At 36.9% G+C, this 17,638-nt stretch overlaps 1 protein-coding gene across 1 annotated transcript in view; it reads right to left on the reverse strand.

The window, feature by feature from the left end:
- The window catches only part of LOC123548744 (phagosome assembly factor 1-like), a 74,804-nt gene that overhangs the window by 22,072 nt on the left and 35,094 nt on the right, over positions 1–17,638 (reverse strand). The window contains exons 4-9 of the mRNA XM_045336255.2: positions 9,563–9,606; positions 9,019–9,098; positions 8,360–8,439; positions 4,902–5,005; positions 2,091–2,203; positions 1,153–1,229 (exon numbers count right to left, since the gene is read on the reverse strand). Of these exons, the coding sequence (XP_045192190.1) occupies positions 1,153–1,229; positions 2,091–2,203; positions 4,902–5,005; positions 8,360–8,439; positions 9,019–9,098; positions 9,563–9,606 (498 nt within the window). The remainder of the gene's footprint in view (positions 1–1,152; positions 1,230–2,090; positions 2,204–4,901; positions 5,006–8,359; positions 8,440–9,018; positions 9,099–9,562; positions 9,607–17,638) is intronic.

A 17,638-nucleotide genomic window follows, 5' to 3' on the forward strand; every position in this document is an offset into this window, starting at 1 on the left:
CTCGATCTCAGCGATCTTTTTGCACTTTCAGAAATTTTATGATCCGTTATTTTTGTAGTGTTATTCAGTTTGATGGTCGTCTTTTTTTTATATAATTACTTACCGATTCCGATTCGGAAGATAAGTCTATTAACTATAAATCAAACTTTCAAGCATCAAAATGAAATTGTATATGAATTTCAATGTGAAAGTAATCCAAAACAGAATTTTATGCCTAAAAATATATATTCCCGTACTTTAACACTTTATATCTTCGAAACTCAAAGAGAAACTACAATAAATTTTGTATCATCGGAAAGATAATTTAAACTGCTATAAACTTTATATTGACAAAAATAATGTCAAACTTACAGAAAATATTAAAATAATGACATTTTTAACATAAGTGTGTGTAATCACAAAATAATGCCAACACCTCTGTTCAGATAAGACAGTCACCTTTATCAGCCATATACCGATTATTGATTATTGATTATCACTTATCAGTGTTATGTAAAAGAGGTTACTTTGGCTTCTGTTCTGTGTGGTAAAGGGTTAAAGTAAAAATACAAAATCTCAGTATTATAATTATAACTGGTAGAACCTCATGTACATTTCATTAATTTATCATTTGTTTACATACAAGGTTAAAGTAGTAGAAGGTTCACCCAATCAGCATTTTGCTACAAATCTTCATGAGACACCTTAATTAACAAAAAACTACATGTTTACTCATTACAAAACAAAGACATGAACAACATTGTATATACTGTTAGCATTAATTTACCAGCAGGAGACAAAAACTAATGTGCATCATTAAGGGAACATTATCCAGATAATGTTTAATCTGACCTATTTTCTCCATTATAACAACTCCAGAAAAATAGTTCCAGAGATATCAAGTAGATGTATGTCTGACATTCAGCACAATATTGATCAGCGTTGTCCGTAAGAGCTTTTTTAGGAACTGTTACTATATTTTTTGATTTTAGCAAAATGTATGTCAAACAGATTTTAGAAGGGGTCTGTCTTGCTCTGGATATGCATCGCAATGAAGTGTAAAAATGGCTGCATCAGCATTTTCAACTTGATTCTTACATTTGGACAATTACCAAAGTTTCAGCTTGACACTTGTTATTTGGACAATCACCAAAGTTTCAACTTGACACTTACATTTGGACAATCACCAAAGTTTACAATTCTTTCAACAATCTTCTTTCTTGGATCTAACAACTTCCCTGGTTCGTTACCTAAACATACAAAAAATCAATACTAAACAAAAAGCTATAAGCCCACTCTAAACTCAGTTTTAAGGGTCACAAAAATGTGAGTTCTACGAAATGTGTTATTCAACCCGAAAAAAAAATGACATTTTTTTACTTTACAAAGAATATATTCATGTGCATTTAATCAAAGAGCTATACAATTAAACAGATATGAAACTCTCAGCATAAAACAGTATCTCTCTCTCATGATAACCAGGTAAGATCAAATGTAACAATGAAGTCCCTTTCTTTTCACTTTACTTAATTGGCATCTTGGTGTGTGAAAAAATCAATCAGGCTGATACATGATTTCATGAGAAAATGGCCAGAAACAATTGAGCAGCGCCATGAGAAAACCAAAATAGTGCGTTTGCAACCAGCATGGATCCAGACCAGCCTGTGCATCTGGTCAGGATCCATGCTGTTCGCTAATGGTTGAACCATGAACATTTTGATTCACATTTAAAAAATCATTCATTCATGCTGTTAGTTAACGGTTTCTCTAATTGCAATAGGCATTGAAAGCGAATAGCATGGATCCTGACCAGACTGTGCAGATGCGCAGGCTGGTCTGGATCCATGCTGGTTGCAAACGCACTAAGTTGGATTTCTCATGGCACAGCTCAATTCTGTTTATCCTTGTTTGTTTGTTATTTTGCTTTGGTAAAGCTTTATGTCTGAAAAATCATAAAAACTACTTGTATCTGTCCAGGTTAGAAAAAAATTTACTTTGAAATTTTATCGAATTTCTTTGATCCAAGATATGTTTTCATATGCTGTTCATTAAGTAAGTTTGTAATATATTGGTTTCCATACTTCTTTTTGTGGAAGATGTCAAATGGTTACCTTCAGTGAAAAGAATAAATTTGAGGGCTCTGGTCAGCTTACTGTCCCTGATCACCTCTAAACAATCTACATAACAGTTGCCATGGTAACATGTAATAGGTAAAGGTGGAGCTCTGAAATAAAGTTATCAATGTAGAAAAATTCTGCTATGCTATTACAGCCAAAATAAGTAACAATATGACATGTTTTTCTAAATTTAGTAACAACTGGAGCTATCACTAAAGGTGATGAATGTACCCCCCGCATGCACTGACACAGTACATTGCAATTTGACGCACACAAGATTGCATAATTATGTGGACTGTATGTATATAGACTGTATGTATACAGTATCGTAACAAAAAACAAAGTCCCATAACTATGCAGAATATTTATCTAAAAGAATGTAACATGCACCATGCACAACTAGGGTTGGTACTGATCACTTGTGTGAAGTTTCATTAAATTGTGTGCAAGGGTTTGGTAGATTAGGTAGCACAAGATTGCATATGCAGACTGTATGTACATAGTATGTTAACAAGAAACAAAGTCCCATAACTATGCAATTTTTGTCGCTGAAAGAACCTAACATGCCCCATGCACAACTACTGTTGTTACTGATCATTTGTGTGAAGTTTCATTAAATTGTGTCAAGGGGATGAGGAGAGATGGTGCGCACAAGATTGTGTCTATGTATATAGTATAGTAACAAAAAAAACAAAGTCCCATAACTCTGCAATTTTTTTTTCTGAAAGAACCTAACATGCCCCATGCACAACTACTGTTGTTACTGATCACTTGTGTGAAGTTTCATTAAATTGTGTCGAGGGGATGAGGAGAGATGGTGCGCACAAGATTGTGTCTATGTATATAGTATAGTAACAAAAAAACAAAGTCCCATAACTCTGCAAATTTTTTTTCTAAAAGAACCTAACATGCCCCATGCACATCTACTGTTGGTACTGATCACTTGTGTGAAGTTTCATTAAATTCTGTCAAGGGGATAAGGAGAGATGGTGCGCACAAGATTGCGTCTACGGACAGACGGACAGACAGACAGACAGACAAAACCTGAAACCAGTATACGCCCCCTTACAACTTTGTTGTCGGGGGGTACAATAAAACATGTTGATAAATGTACCAATAACGCAGTATATACAAACCACAAGTAACTTTGCAATGCCTCAACTGACCCTATAAAGATTGGGATGTACACCCACATACGAGCTTAGTTTCCATTAATAACTGTGTAAGTACTTCTATGCTAATGTATACTTTTTGCTTAGACTATGCAATGCCTGGACTGGCTTGAAAAAACCGATGCTAACATCTTTGCTTCAAACATGTGAAGCTTCATTGGAATCCCTTTTAAAGCAAGGAATTAGTTATACCTCAAATTGTGAACCAATAATGCCTTAACTTATATTTTTGCCCAAGGGTTCTTAATGTGGTCATGGTTGCACCAAACCCGACATTTATTTCTTTTCAAGGTTTTAACATAAACACAATTGAGGTCACATGGCAACTTTCCAGCATGGTGTGGGAATATGCTAGGTGCCTCTCTGGGCATTCTTTCAGGCAGAGGAGGGCACAGACACTCGGGGGTCAGCACCCCTCCCCCTCCCATGCCGCCCCTGACAACCCTCTGTCAATATATTTTTTGTTTTTTAAAACAAACTGAGCACATGTTTTGATCATCCAATGACTTCTGTTACCATTTCAACATGTTTGAAAAATTCCCATACTCTATCAATGCTCAAAAAAACTAAAGACAACTTGCTTCGCAATGTAAACACTATTTTCTTGTCCAAGGAATAGGAGAATAGATCCCAGCTTGATGTTGCGCAGTCAAATTTACTACACAGAGCCGGGACACAGACGATATCGTTAGCGGTTAAAATAAAAATACTTGCTTAGAAAGTCAGTTGCCGCGATGGTCGAGATAGTACAGACGCTGGTTCTAAAAGAAATTTTTTGGGCAGGGCCACGGGTTCGCTTCGCGCTTCGGGCATTTTTTTTTTTTAATATAATATTTTCATTTTCTTTTAAAACATTATATTCTCAAGATATAAAAAAAAATATGTAAAAATAAAGATCGCCCTTAGCGCGGAGCGAACCCGCTATGCGGCCCTGCCCAAAAATAAGCTCATAGAACCAGCGTCTGTACTATCTCGGCCACCGCGGCAGTTGACGTCATGAGCGAGTATTTTTATTTTAACCGCTGACGATATTGTCTGTGTCCCGGCTCTGTGTAGTAAATTTGACTGCGCAACATCAAGCTGGGATCTATTCTCCTATTCCTTGGACAAGCTATTTTGTGTTGAAAATGCTCGGAGTAAGTTGTCTTTAGTTTTTCTGAGCATTGATGGTATATGGGAGATTTTTTAAACATATTGAAATGGTAACAGAAGTTGTTGTATGATCGAGACATGTGCTCAATTTGATTTAAAAAGCGAAAATATACTGGTTGAAGGTTGGCAGGGGCGGACTGGGAGGGAGGACAGGTTCTGACCCCCAAGTGTCTGTGGAGGAGGGCACCTGGGTAGAACCACCGACTTTCAGCAAAGTAATGGGACAACTTGCTCACATGATCACACAGGAGAGATTAAACCCACAAAGTGACAACAGTCAGAAGCAAGTGGTTCAATTTCAGCAACCTTAACCACTTAGCTGTAATGACTACCTGGATAGACCCTAAAGAAAATATATGCACAGCTGCACTCCATATTCATCATGTGTAATGAGGCTTCATTCCAATGCCTTTAAATGTGTAGAAGAACCTAACAAGCGCACAATCGAATGATGGTAAGCAGACAAGGGTAAACAGTATACCTAGTTTCAAGCAGACTGTTACCGGAGTATATACACATTCTTGAGACAACTGGAGAGGCTCCGTTGGGAAACTGTAAAGATCCTAGGCCATGAGCATAGCGAGGCTGCAAATATAGAAGACAGAATACATTTACAAGTGGAAATACACCTTCTTGAGTTAAAGCTGAGGCTCCATTAAGAAGCAGTAAGGTTCCTATGCCATGAACATAGCACAGCTACAAAGATATAAGAAAAGTATTACAAGAAGCAGAGTATTCTAACTATATATATACTGCCTCAGTAGCCTAGTGGTAGAGCGTCCGCTTCAAGTGTGGGAGGTTGTGGGTTCGATCCCCGGCCGCGTCATACCAAAGACGTAAACAAGAGCACCGCCTTGCGGGTGCTGACGCTCATCTGATTTTTTTTGTATAATAGAAATATTGTTCTACCCATGATTTTCTAAGTCTAAAAAGGGCCATCATTCTTGCAAAAAGCAGGATAGAGTTATGTTTCTTGATGTACAGTGTCCACTTATGATTGTGAAAAACTGTTGCAAGTTTTAAAGCAATAGCTTTGATAGTTTATGAGAAAAGTTGCCTTAAACATAATACTCAACCAAGAAAATGATTTTCTAAGTCCAAAAGGGGCAATAATTATTGCAAAAAGCAGGATGGAGTTATGTTGCTTGCTGTACAGGGTCAGCTTATGATGGTGAACAAGTGTTGCAAGTTTCAAAGCAATAGCTTTGATAGTTTAAGAGAAAAAGTTGACCTAAACATAAAACTTAACCAAAAAATCTGATATTTTCTAAGTCCAAAAGGGGCCATAAATCTTGCAAAAAGCAGGATGGAGTTATGTTTCTTGATGTACAGGGTCTGCTTATGATGGTGAACAAGTATTCCAAGTTTCAAAGCAATAGCTTTGATAGTTTAGGAGAAAAGTTGACCTAAACATAAAACTTAACCAAGAAATCTGATATTTTCTAAGTACAAAAGGGGCCATAAATCTTGCAAAAAGCAAGATGGAGTTATGTTTCTTGCTATACAGGGTCAGCTTATGATGGTGAACAAGTCTTCCAAGTTTCAAAGCAATAGCTTTGATAGTTTAGGAGAAAAGCTGACCTAAACATAAAACTTAACCAGGCAACGCCGACGCAGACGCCGACGCCGACGCCGACACCGACGCCGACGCCGACAACCGCTCAAGTGATGACAATAACTCATCATTTTTTTTCAAAAAATCAGATGAGCTAAAAATGGTACTAGTAGCTTCCTCGCTTGGTGCTCAGCATCAAGTTGGTAGTGCTAGGACTGGTCAGCCTGGTGTCAGTATAATGTGACTGGGTGGGGTATCATGTCTGGTGTCTACGGTGTGTTATTCCAGTGAGGCAGCACTATAAAGTTGGGCATTGCGCTCACTGCTACAAGTAGACACCGTCGTTTATATGACTGAAAAATTGTTGAAAAAGACGTTAAACCCGAACACACACAAATTAACTGTATATACATTCTCAACACAACCAGGCATATATGCAATTATATTGGAGGCACAGTAGTGTAAAGGCAGAACAACCTGACCACCTAATATATTCGTTTGAATTCTGACTATACACAACCCTACGTTGTACTTATACCAATGACAAGCACAACAATGCTTTATACTGATAACTCCTATGAACTTTTACTGAAATCTGAATGGCAGTTTCGGAGATGGTGGACAAGAATCTCCACACAAACCTATGTATAATAATCAAAGGGCCCTAACTCAGTGAAAATTATTTAACTGTAAAAACCCATAATACATGGGTAACTAGGCTTGCTATTGATCATTCCTAACAAGTTTCAATCAAATTCCACTGCTAGGTAACTAGGCTTGCTATTGATCATTCCAAAAAAGTTTCAATCAAATCACACTGGCTAGGTAACTAGGCTTGCTATTGATCATTCCAAACAAGTTTCAATCAAATCACACTGGCTAGGTAACTAGGCTTGCTACTGATCATTCCAAAAAAGTTTCAATCAGATCACACTGGCTAGGTAACTAGGCTTGCTATTGATCATTCCAAACAAGTTTCAATCAAATCACACTGGCTAGGTAACTAGGCTTGCTACTGATTATTCCAAACAAGTTTCAATCAAATCCTACTGATAGTATAGGAGTAATCCAGACAAATTTTATCAAACAATGGGAAGAGATAAGCCAATGTTACTCACATGAGGGGGACCTTGACTTTTTCACCAAGGTTGCTTCTGACAAAGTTTGCGGAACATCCATTTAGAAGATTTATGTAAGTTATTTAAAGCTTTTTATAAGCCCATTTTTTAAAACACAGGATGCGATTTTGGAATGGTGTTGTTTGTGTGTCAACATTTCTGTTTACAGACTCTAAGACACAAAGTACAACAACTATAGCTTTGTTACTTTATAGGATGACTAAGCACAAGTTTTAAGGGTCTATGGTCAAAGGTCAAGGTCACAGTCAACCTCAATTTCAATGTTTTTACTTTCAGTTTGATTTCTTTATATTGCATCTTAAAACCCCTCAACCACGTCCTGCCACTTGCCAACACCACCACCCATCTCTGCCCCTGTAATGCTTTTTTTTTCACTTTCTGTTCAATTTCTTGATTCTGTATCTAAGTATCCACATCCCTCAACCCTACACATACCCTTCTCCCTACCCCTGTATTTTTTTACTGCCCCATCGCTTCCTGCTTGCTGTGACAGTCAAATTTTTGTGTCTATCTGAAACAAACTTGAGAAAGGTCTAAGGATGCTACATATCAAATTTGCTCATGACAAGTTGTGTTAAGCATTTCATTTTTAGCTCTGGCAGCCCCAACCTGCAGTCAAGCTGAGATATTTCAATGAAACTGAGAAAGATTCATTCAAGGATGCTACAGAGCAAGTTAAAAGAAGATATTTCAAATGGTTCATGGCAATGAGTTGTTTAAGGTTTTGTTTTTTTTTATTTTCAGTAGCCTCTAAAATAAATTAAGCAGAACCAGCTGAACAAAACAGTCATGCAAAGTTGCTATACAGAACAAGTTCAGTGATAATCAATGCAGACGTCCAAAAGAAAAAGTTGTTCTATTTTTAACTCTTGTGGCCCCTAAAAGGGTTAAAATAGGATCATATAAACCTTGAGAAAGGACTAATGAACCATGCTACAGACCAAGTTTAACAATCCATCAAGACTGATGAACAAGCGTGACAGAAAAGTTCTAAAAGTTTTTTCAACAATTAAATACTTAAAGACTAATTAAATAATGTCAACTTATTAATGAAATTTTATGTGTGTGGGACTAATTGCATCAATTTTATGATTGCATCAATCTATGTAATTAAATCTCAACAAACAAGTAAAATTCCAATTCATTTTATTTTCAACAAATGAAACCTAAAAATTTATATCCCTATCAAACAGGTGTTCTGGCCAAAATCATGAAACTTCATGCCTAGGAATTTATGACTCTTACCTCAAACTTTGACTCAATAGGAAAGTCAAAGGACAGTCCTCTAAAATTCAACACAAAAAGCTGCTTCTCTGAGTTGTAAACTGAAAACAATAGAATTCATAATACATGTAACAGTAACGTGTATTGATCTTTCAACTTGCAAATGTTCACTTTTTTTCTTGCACTGACATGGTAAATCAAACAGTGTGGATCTGTGATGTTTCTTCACCATACACAGCCCATAATCAATGTTTGAATTTGCCATATTTTCAGTACACCATACCAGTATAATGTGTATATATGTATATATTTAAGCTGATAAAATTTTGCTGTGATGTCTCTAGCTTCATGCAAAGTTTCATTATAACTTGTTTTTATCAAACAGTAATAAAGCAAAACAATAATTCAGCATTTTAAAGTCTGGTTTTCAGACCTTTAAAGTTAAAACTGAATCTGGGGACCAGTCTAAAAATCCCAAGTATCTGATTGGTTGACTGTATCTTCAAACTGACCAGTGGCAAGGCTGCAATCTGTGACTATTCTCCTAACTTGATTTTTTAACTTCGGACCAAGCACTACAGCTGAACACAGTTTCTGTTAGATCACTGTCATACAATAATACAAATGTAAAATAACCTGCTAAGATATTAGGACACTAAGAGGAACAACAATGAGATTACCTCCTGGGTGGGTTGCTCCAAATGACTGGTCTATCTGTTCTATAGTGGGGTGTATCTGACTAGTGTTGAAATGTACCCCACTGAAAGTAAATAAAACAATGAAATGTGTCCTCTACCTTAATCAAACTCACAAAGAGTTCATTACATGTATCAGATAATTTTCACAAGTTGCTCGCTACTGACAAAATGTAATACTGACAGTGGCATATACAGGGTTTTCAAGTTTTATCTATTTTTGTTATCGTTTCTGATCATTTGGGATCACAAAGTCCATTAAATGTTAGTGTCTTATAGAGTTCCTCTTCAGTCGAGTTAGGGCGTGAGTCATGTTTCACAATTCATTACCTCAGTAAAACAAAGTGTGCTATCATTCTGCATGGTTGTGCATTATGCTTCAAAAGAATCTTTTTTTACAGATTTAATTTACTGTAAAAGCAGAGATTTTCATGAGGGTTTAATTTTTGTTTATTGCACATGAACATTTTTCCTATTACAAACTAAGTTAAGTGAAAATCTGGCAAGATACTGATTGCATAATACTTACCAGTATTTTAACTTGACTTTACTCAAACAGTTAACTTCTATCACCTGAAATTATACAACAGCAGCTAATATAATATCACATCAGGTTCCATTTGTCAGCTTAGCTGGTATAAACAGTGTCTCAATGTCCTAAAATAAAGATATAAAACTTCCACATTAGTTATTAAAACTGCAAAATGCTCTCAAGAACATATCAAAATCATTAACTTCAATGTAATATTGAAGTGAAATCAGCTGGTACAAATGTTTTTGGACAATGCAAGATAAAGATATCAATTTTAATTATTTCACGTTATTTGTCATCTTTGTTTCATATAAAATTTCAGCTACTTCAGGTCCATTTTGATACCATTTCTAGATTTTCACTCTGTCATAGACCTATTTTCCACAGGACATCCATACATTGGCTTCAATACAACGAAAACAAAAAATTGTTTTAAATAGTATGCAGTGAAATGCAAATAAACTGAAGTCAGGTACCCTCACATTAATGATTGCAGTCTTGTTCTGCAGAATAAACCCCCAACTTTCGTTTTCAAGTAAACAACTCGAAGCATGAGAATATGAGCGCGTAAAGTGTCTTATTTTATGTAAATTACATTGCATGAGTGAAAAATACCATTGGCTCCAAGTTTATGCGCAAATGGGCTAAAAAATAGCATCTATTTATCTGGGATTCTTTCTTTTTTTACAACTCTTTTTCATATACTATAACAGTCCTCCACTTTTTCACAATAAGCAATCACCAGTTATGTCCCTTTGAACAGGGTTTTCTTTGACATTAAATTCCTAGTAATTAAACTTTGAACAAGTGCAAAAAGTTTGAAGAAATCTAGTATGGTATATATAATAAACTCAGTTCTACTTTTACTAAAATGCAATAAAAATTCAATGTAAACAATTTTACGAATATCTGTTCTTTATATTGCAAGACAAAAGTTATAAACTGCACATAAAGAAGCTGAGAAAACTGTTTATTACTAGACAAAATAGGTATTTTATAACTTATCAAAAATTGTAATTTAGCCTCTAAATACTTAAAATATTTTTATTCTGTACATAAAACAATAACAATGCCTTACAATAATGTCTCTCATCCAGTACAGAAAAGTTACTATTTTGTATTTCATCTTAAAATTTGTTTTGAAATAAACAATTGTAAATTATTTATGCTTGGCTTTGTCCTTTTTTTCTTTACAATTAATAATTCATTAGTTTGTGGTCTTTAATATTGTTTATTATCACGTCTGACATCGTGGGAATAAAATAAAGGCATTACATAACTTTCATATGATACAAGTGTAATAAAGTTTTGACGTTGACGTCATTTTAAGTATAGGAGATGTTGGTTAAATTTACTCGGTATTAAAGAAAGAAAAACAAGAGGGTCATGATGACCCTGGATCGCTCACCTGAGTAATATGAGCTGTATGTTTCAAATGTCAAACTGATGATTTTTAGAAAAATTTTGGAAAATTTTCCGATGTACAATCAAGTAACCCCTGGGGCGGGGCCAATTTTACCCTGGGGGCTCATGATTTGAACAAAGTTTGTAGAAGTCTACTAGGCAATGTTACATATCAAATATCTAAGATCTAAGCCTTCTGGTTTATTTTTAGCAAATTTATGAAGATTTCCCTATGTACAATCAAGTAACCCCTGGGACTGGGTCAATTTGACCCTGGAGGGTCAAGATTTGAACAAATTTTGTAGAGGTCCACTAGGCAATGCTACATATCAAATATGTAAGCTCTAGGCCTTCTGGTTTATTTTTAGAAAATTTTGAAGATTTTTCTATGTACAACCCCGGGGGTCATGATTTGAACAAATTTTGTAGAAGTCTACTAGGCAATGCTACATGTCAAATATCTAAGATCTAGGCCTTCTGGTTTATTATTAGAAAATTTTTGAAGATTTTCCTATGTAAAATCAAGTGACCCCTGGGACGGGGTCAATTTTGACCCCCGAGGGTCATGATTTGAAAAAATTTTTGTAGAGGTCCACTAGGCAATGCTACATGTGAAATATCTAAGCTCTAGGCCTTCTGGTTTATTTTTAGAAATTTTTTGAAGATTTTCCTATGTAAAATCAAGTGACCCCTGGGGCGGGGTCATGATTTGAACAATTTTAGTAGAGGTCCACTAGGCAATGCTACATGTCAAATATCTAAGCTCTAGGGCTTCTGTTTTCTGAGAAGAAGATTTTTTAAGATTTTCCTATGTAAAATCAAGTGACCCCTGGACACCGGGGGTCATGATTTGAACAAATTTGCTAGAGGTCCACTAGGCAATGCTTCATACCAAATATCTAAGCTCTAGGGCTTCTGGTTTTTGAAAAGAAGATTTCTTTTAATTTTTCCTTTCGGTTGCCATGGCAACCAGAGTTCTGCACGGAATTCAATTCTTTGAAAAATTTTGCAAGGGGGCCATCCAAGGATCATTCCTGTTAAGTTTGGTGTAATTCTGCCCAGTAGATTTAAAGAAGAAGATTTTTTTAGAAAATATTGACGGACACACGACGCACGATGGACATTGAGCGGTCACAATAGCTCACCATGAGCCTTTGGCTCAGGTGAGCTAAAAATTGATGTTTCAGTAGGAAAATCTTATATGTGATAAAAAAGAATATTACATTTGTGTCTCTCCACACAAAATGTATTAATCTCATTGAATAAAATTGACAAAACTCTCGGCAGAGCCTCGCATTTTATCATTTTATTCAACTCATTATATAAATTTAATTATAGAAAAAATCACCCATGTATTTTCCTCTGTTTAATGCATTATCAAATAACTGTAATTACACTGTGCAAATGAAAAAATCAAAGCAGAATTCTTTCAGACTACATGGAAATATCAAATATGTTTGGAAACAAGAGCTGTCTCCATAGGATGACACATGCCCCTAATGGCACTTTGAATGAATAGTTATGGCCGATGTTAGAGTTTAGGACCTTTGACCAACGGATCTGGGTCTTGCGCCACACTGTGCCACACATTCATGCGTAGTTATTTTAAGATCCATGCATGAATGACAAAGATATGGACCGGACACGCCCATCAATGCACTATCATGAAATATGACCTTTAACGTCTAAGTGTGACCTTGACCATTAAGCTACGGACCTGGGTCTTGCGCGCGACACGTCGTCATACTGTGGTACACATTCATGCCAAGTTATTTGAAAATCCATCCATCGATGACAAAGAAATGGACCGGACACGCCCAACTATCATGAAAAATGACCTTTAAAGTGTAAGTGTGACCTTGACCTTTGAGCTACGGACCTGGGTCTTGCGCGTGACACGTCGTCTTACTGTGGTACACATTCATGCCAAGTTATTTGAAAATCCATCCATCGATGACAAAGATATGGACCGGACACGCCCAACTATCATGAAAAATGACCTTTAAAGTCTAAGTGTGACCTTGACCTTTGAGCTACGGACCTGGGTCTTGCGCGCGACACACCGTCTTACTGTGGTACACATTCATGCCAAGTTATTTGAAAATCCATCCATCGATGACAAAGATATGGACCGGACACGAAAATGCGGACAGACCGACAGACAGACAGTTCAAAAACTATATGCCTCCCTTCGGGGGCATAAAAAAAGAAAAGAAACCTAAAAATGCAGAATTTTATATATACTGAAATATGAAGCTAAAATTCTATTACTTTCACATCACTGTACTAATGATGTAATATAACACTTTTTACAATTTCAAGAAAATACTCAATCTTCTCTTATAATACTCCCTTAATCATACATTTAGTTATATACCACAGTACTTTCTAATATAAAACAAGAGCACCGCCAAGCAGGGCAATATACACCCGAAAGGGTTACATCAGAGGATGGGTGCAAAATTTAAAGAACCTAACTGCTGAAGCCCCAAGGGCAGGAACAACAAAGGGAAGAAATTCAAAAAAAAAATTCAAGAGTTATGTACTCTTGCCTATAACTAGACACAGTGATGATAAACAAGTGTTGAAAGTTTCAAAGCTTAATCTCAAAAGACTTTGTCAAAATCTGAAACTGGTACGAAAAACTTAACCAAGATTTCAAAGTCAAAAGGGGCCATAATTCAGCCAAAATCCTTGATAGAGTTATGTGCTCTTGCCTTCAACTGGCCATGGTGATGGTAAACAAGTGTTGAAAGTTTATTTATCTCAAAAGACTTTGTCAAAAAGTGGACTGGTACGAAAAACTTAACCAAGGTGAGACGCCGACGCCGACGCTGTGGTGAGTAGGATAGCTCTACTTATTCTTCGAACAGTCGAGCTAAAAATTATTGTAAGTGAACAAACAAGAGCTGTCACAGGAGACAGCGCGCTCTACTATTTCGATGCTGGATAGTGAAACTGGGCACATCTGAGGAAACTGGAGCTGTCACTGGAATGTTTAATGACTCCAATGGTGTATGAAGATATTGCACAGTAGCCTGAGTCTGTGTCAAAAATATTAAGTAATAAGAGAGGTAATGTGTATCAAAATACTACATAAGTATATTCTAAGCAAAAAGAGGGCAATTAATTCATTAAATATTGGTGCAAGAGTTATGCATCTTGTGTCATATTGTTGTGGGTGATGATGTGTAACAACTACTTCAAGTCTGAATCAAACGCATTTCATAATAACTGAGATATAGTGAAAATGTATCAAATTTAACGTTAATTTCTAAGTAAAACTGGGGAATAATTCAACAAAAATTTGTGTCTGAGTTATGCACCTTGCGTCATATGGTGTGGGTGATGATGCTGAACAACTACTTTAAGTTTATATCAAATCCATTCAGTAATAACAGAGATAGAGCGAAAGTGCATCAAAACTTTAACCTAAAATTCTAAGTGAAAAGGGGGAATAATTCATGAAAAATTGGTGCCAGAGTTATGCACCTTGTGTCATATGGTTCGGGTGATGATGTTGAACAACTGTTTTAAGTTTGAATCAAATCCATTCTGTAATAACACAGATAGAGTGAAAGTGCATCAAAACTTTAACCTGAAATTCTAAGTGAAAAGGGGGAATAATTCATGACAAATTTGTGTCAGAGTTATGCACCTTGTGTCATATGATGTGGGGTGATGATGCTGAACAACTATTTTAAGTTTGAATCAAATCCATTCAGCAATAACAGAGATAGAGCGAAAGTGCATCAAAACTTTAACCTGAAGTTCTAAGTAAAAAAGGGTGGATAAATCATGAAAAATTGGTGCCAGAGTTATTGCCCTATGTCAGATGATGTGGGTGATGATGAGGAATAACTATTTTAAGTTTGAATCAAATCAATCAAGTAATATAGAGATAAGTAGAAACAAGAGCTGTCTCCATAGGATGACACATGCCCCCGATGGCACTTTGAATGAATAGTTATGGCAGATGTTAGAGTTTAGGACCTTTGACCTACGGAGCTGGGTCTTGCGCCCGACACGTCGTCTTACTGTGTCACACATTCATGTGTAGTTATTTTAAAATCCATGCATGAATGACAATGATATGGACCGGACACGCCCATCAATGTACCATCATGAAAAATGACCTTTAATGTCTAAGTGTGACCTTGACCTTTGAGCTACGGACCTGGGTCTTGCGTGCGACACGTCATCTTACTGTGGTATACATTCATGCCAAATTATTTGAAAATCCATCCATCGACGACAAAGATATGGACCGGACACGCCCATCAATGCACTATCCTTTAACGTCTAAGTGTGACCTTGACCTTTGAGCTACGGACCTGGGTCTTGCGCGCGACACGTCGTCTTACTGTGGTATACATTCATGCCAAGTTATTTGAAAATCCATCCATCGATGACAAAGACATGGACCAGACACGCCCATCAATGCACTATCCTTTAACGTCTAAGTGTGACCTTGACCTTTAGGCTACAGACCTGGATCTTGCGCGCGACACGTCGTCTTACTGTGGTACACATTCATGCCAAGTTATTTGAAAATCCATCCATCGATGACAAAGATATGGACTGGACCCGCCCATCAATGCACTATCCTTTAATGTCTAAGTGTGACCTTGACCTTTGAGCTACGGGCCTGGGTCTTGCGCGCGACACGTCATCTTACTGTGGTACACATTCATGCCAAGTTATTTGAAAATCCATCCATCGATGACAAAGATATGGACCGGACACGAAAATTGCGGACAGACTGACAGACTGACAGACCAACAGACAGACCGACCGACAGACTGACAGACCGACAGACAGTTCAAAAACTATATGCCTCCCTTCGGGGGCATAAAAAGAGGGTCATGATGACCCTGGATCGCTCACCTGAGTAATATGAGCTACATGTTTCAAATGTCAAACTGATGATTTTTAGAAATTTTTTGGAAGATTTTCCGATGTACAATCAAATAACCCCTGGGGCGGGGCCAATTTTACCCGGGGGTCATGATTTGAATAAAGTTTGTAGAAGTCTACTAGGCAATGTTACATATCAAATATCTAAGATCTAGGCCTTCTGGTTTATTTTTAGCAAATTTATGAAGATCTCCCTATGTACAATCAAGTAACCCCTGGGGCCGGGTCAATTTGACCCGGGGCGGGGGAGGGGGAGGGTCAAAATTTGAACAAATTTTGTAGAGGTCCACTAGGCAATGCTACATGTCAAATGTCTAAGCTCTAGGCCTTCTTGTGTATTTTTAGAAAATTTTTAAAGATTTTCCTATGTAAAATCAAGTGACCCCTGGGGCTGGGTCAATTTTGACCCCGGGGTCATGTTTGAACAAATTTTGTAGAGGTCCACTAGGCAATGCTACATGTCAAATATCTAAGCTCTAGGCCTTCTGGTTTATTTTTTAAAATATTTTGAAGATTTTCCTATAGAAATCTATGTAAAATCAAGTGACCCCAGGGTCATGATTTGAACAACTTTAGTAGAGGTCCACTAGGCAATGCTACATGTCAAATATCTAAGCTCTAGGGCTTCTGGTTTTTGAGAAGAAGATTTTTTAAGATTTTCCTATGTAAAATCATATGACCCCTGGGGCGGGGTCAATTTTGACCCCGGAGTCATGATTTGAACAAATCTGGTAGAGGTCCGCTAGGCAATGCTTCACACCAAATATCTAAGCTCTAGGGCTTCTGGTTTTTGAAAAGAAGATTTTTAAAGTTTTTCCTTTTGGTTGCCATGGCAACCAGAGTTTTGCATGGAATTCAATTCTTTAACAATTTTTGTAGAGCTTCACCCAAGGAATATTCCTGTGAAGTTTGGCTGAAATTGGCCTAGCGGTTTATGAGGAGATGTCGTTTAAAGTAAAAGTTTACGGACCCTGGACGGTGAGTGATCACAATAGCTCACCCTGAGCCTTTGGCTCAGGTGAGCTAAAAAGAGAAAGTGTTAAAAAACTTTAACGAAGGTGGGGACGCGGAAAGACGCCGACGCCGGGGCGAGTAGGATAGCTCTCCTTATACTTCGTATAGTCGAGCTAAAAAGGGATCTGCCAAATAAAAACAAGAGTACTGCAATGCAGAGCAATATACACAAAGCAGTCATATATAACCTTTGACCCCTAAGCGTGACCTTGACCTTGAAGTGAGTCATCTGAAACAAGCGCTCTGCACGTCATCTCAATGTGGTGAACATTTGTGCCAAGTTTCTTTGAAATCCTTCAAACAGTTCAAGAGTTACAGAGCGGACACGAAACAAACTGATATGACCTTTGAGCCCTAAGTGTGACCTTGATCTTGAAGCGAGACATTCAAAACATGCGCTCTGCATGTTGTCTCTGTGTTGTGAACATTTGTGTCAAGTTTCATTGAAATCCTTCAAGGGGTTCAAGAGTTACAGAGTGGAAACGACATTGCTAACGGACAGAAGGACGGACGGACACCGGGGGTATAACATAATACATCCCTTTGGGCGTATAAAAATCTCACAACAATCAGGAGACTTCCTGATGATTTTGCTTAAAGGTGGTTAATCAGATTTTAATCAAATGCTTTATTCTTATTTTTGTTCACTTACTGTTTAGTACATGTTAGAATTTTACTTAAAGAATTTTAAAATTTGAATTTCCTATACTAGTTGCCCAATATTTTTCAAATACTTAA

Source organism: Mercenaria mercenaria, chromosome 6 (genome assembly GCF_021730395.1).
Source record: "Mercenaria mercenaria strain notata chromosome 6, MADL_Memer_1, whole genome shotgun sequence".
In the NCBI taxonomy this organism is placed as follows: Eukaryota; Metazoa; Mollusca; class Bivalvia; order Venerida; family Veneridae; genus Mercenaria; species Mercenaria mercenaria.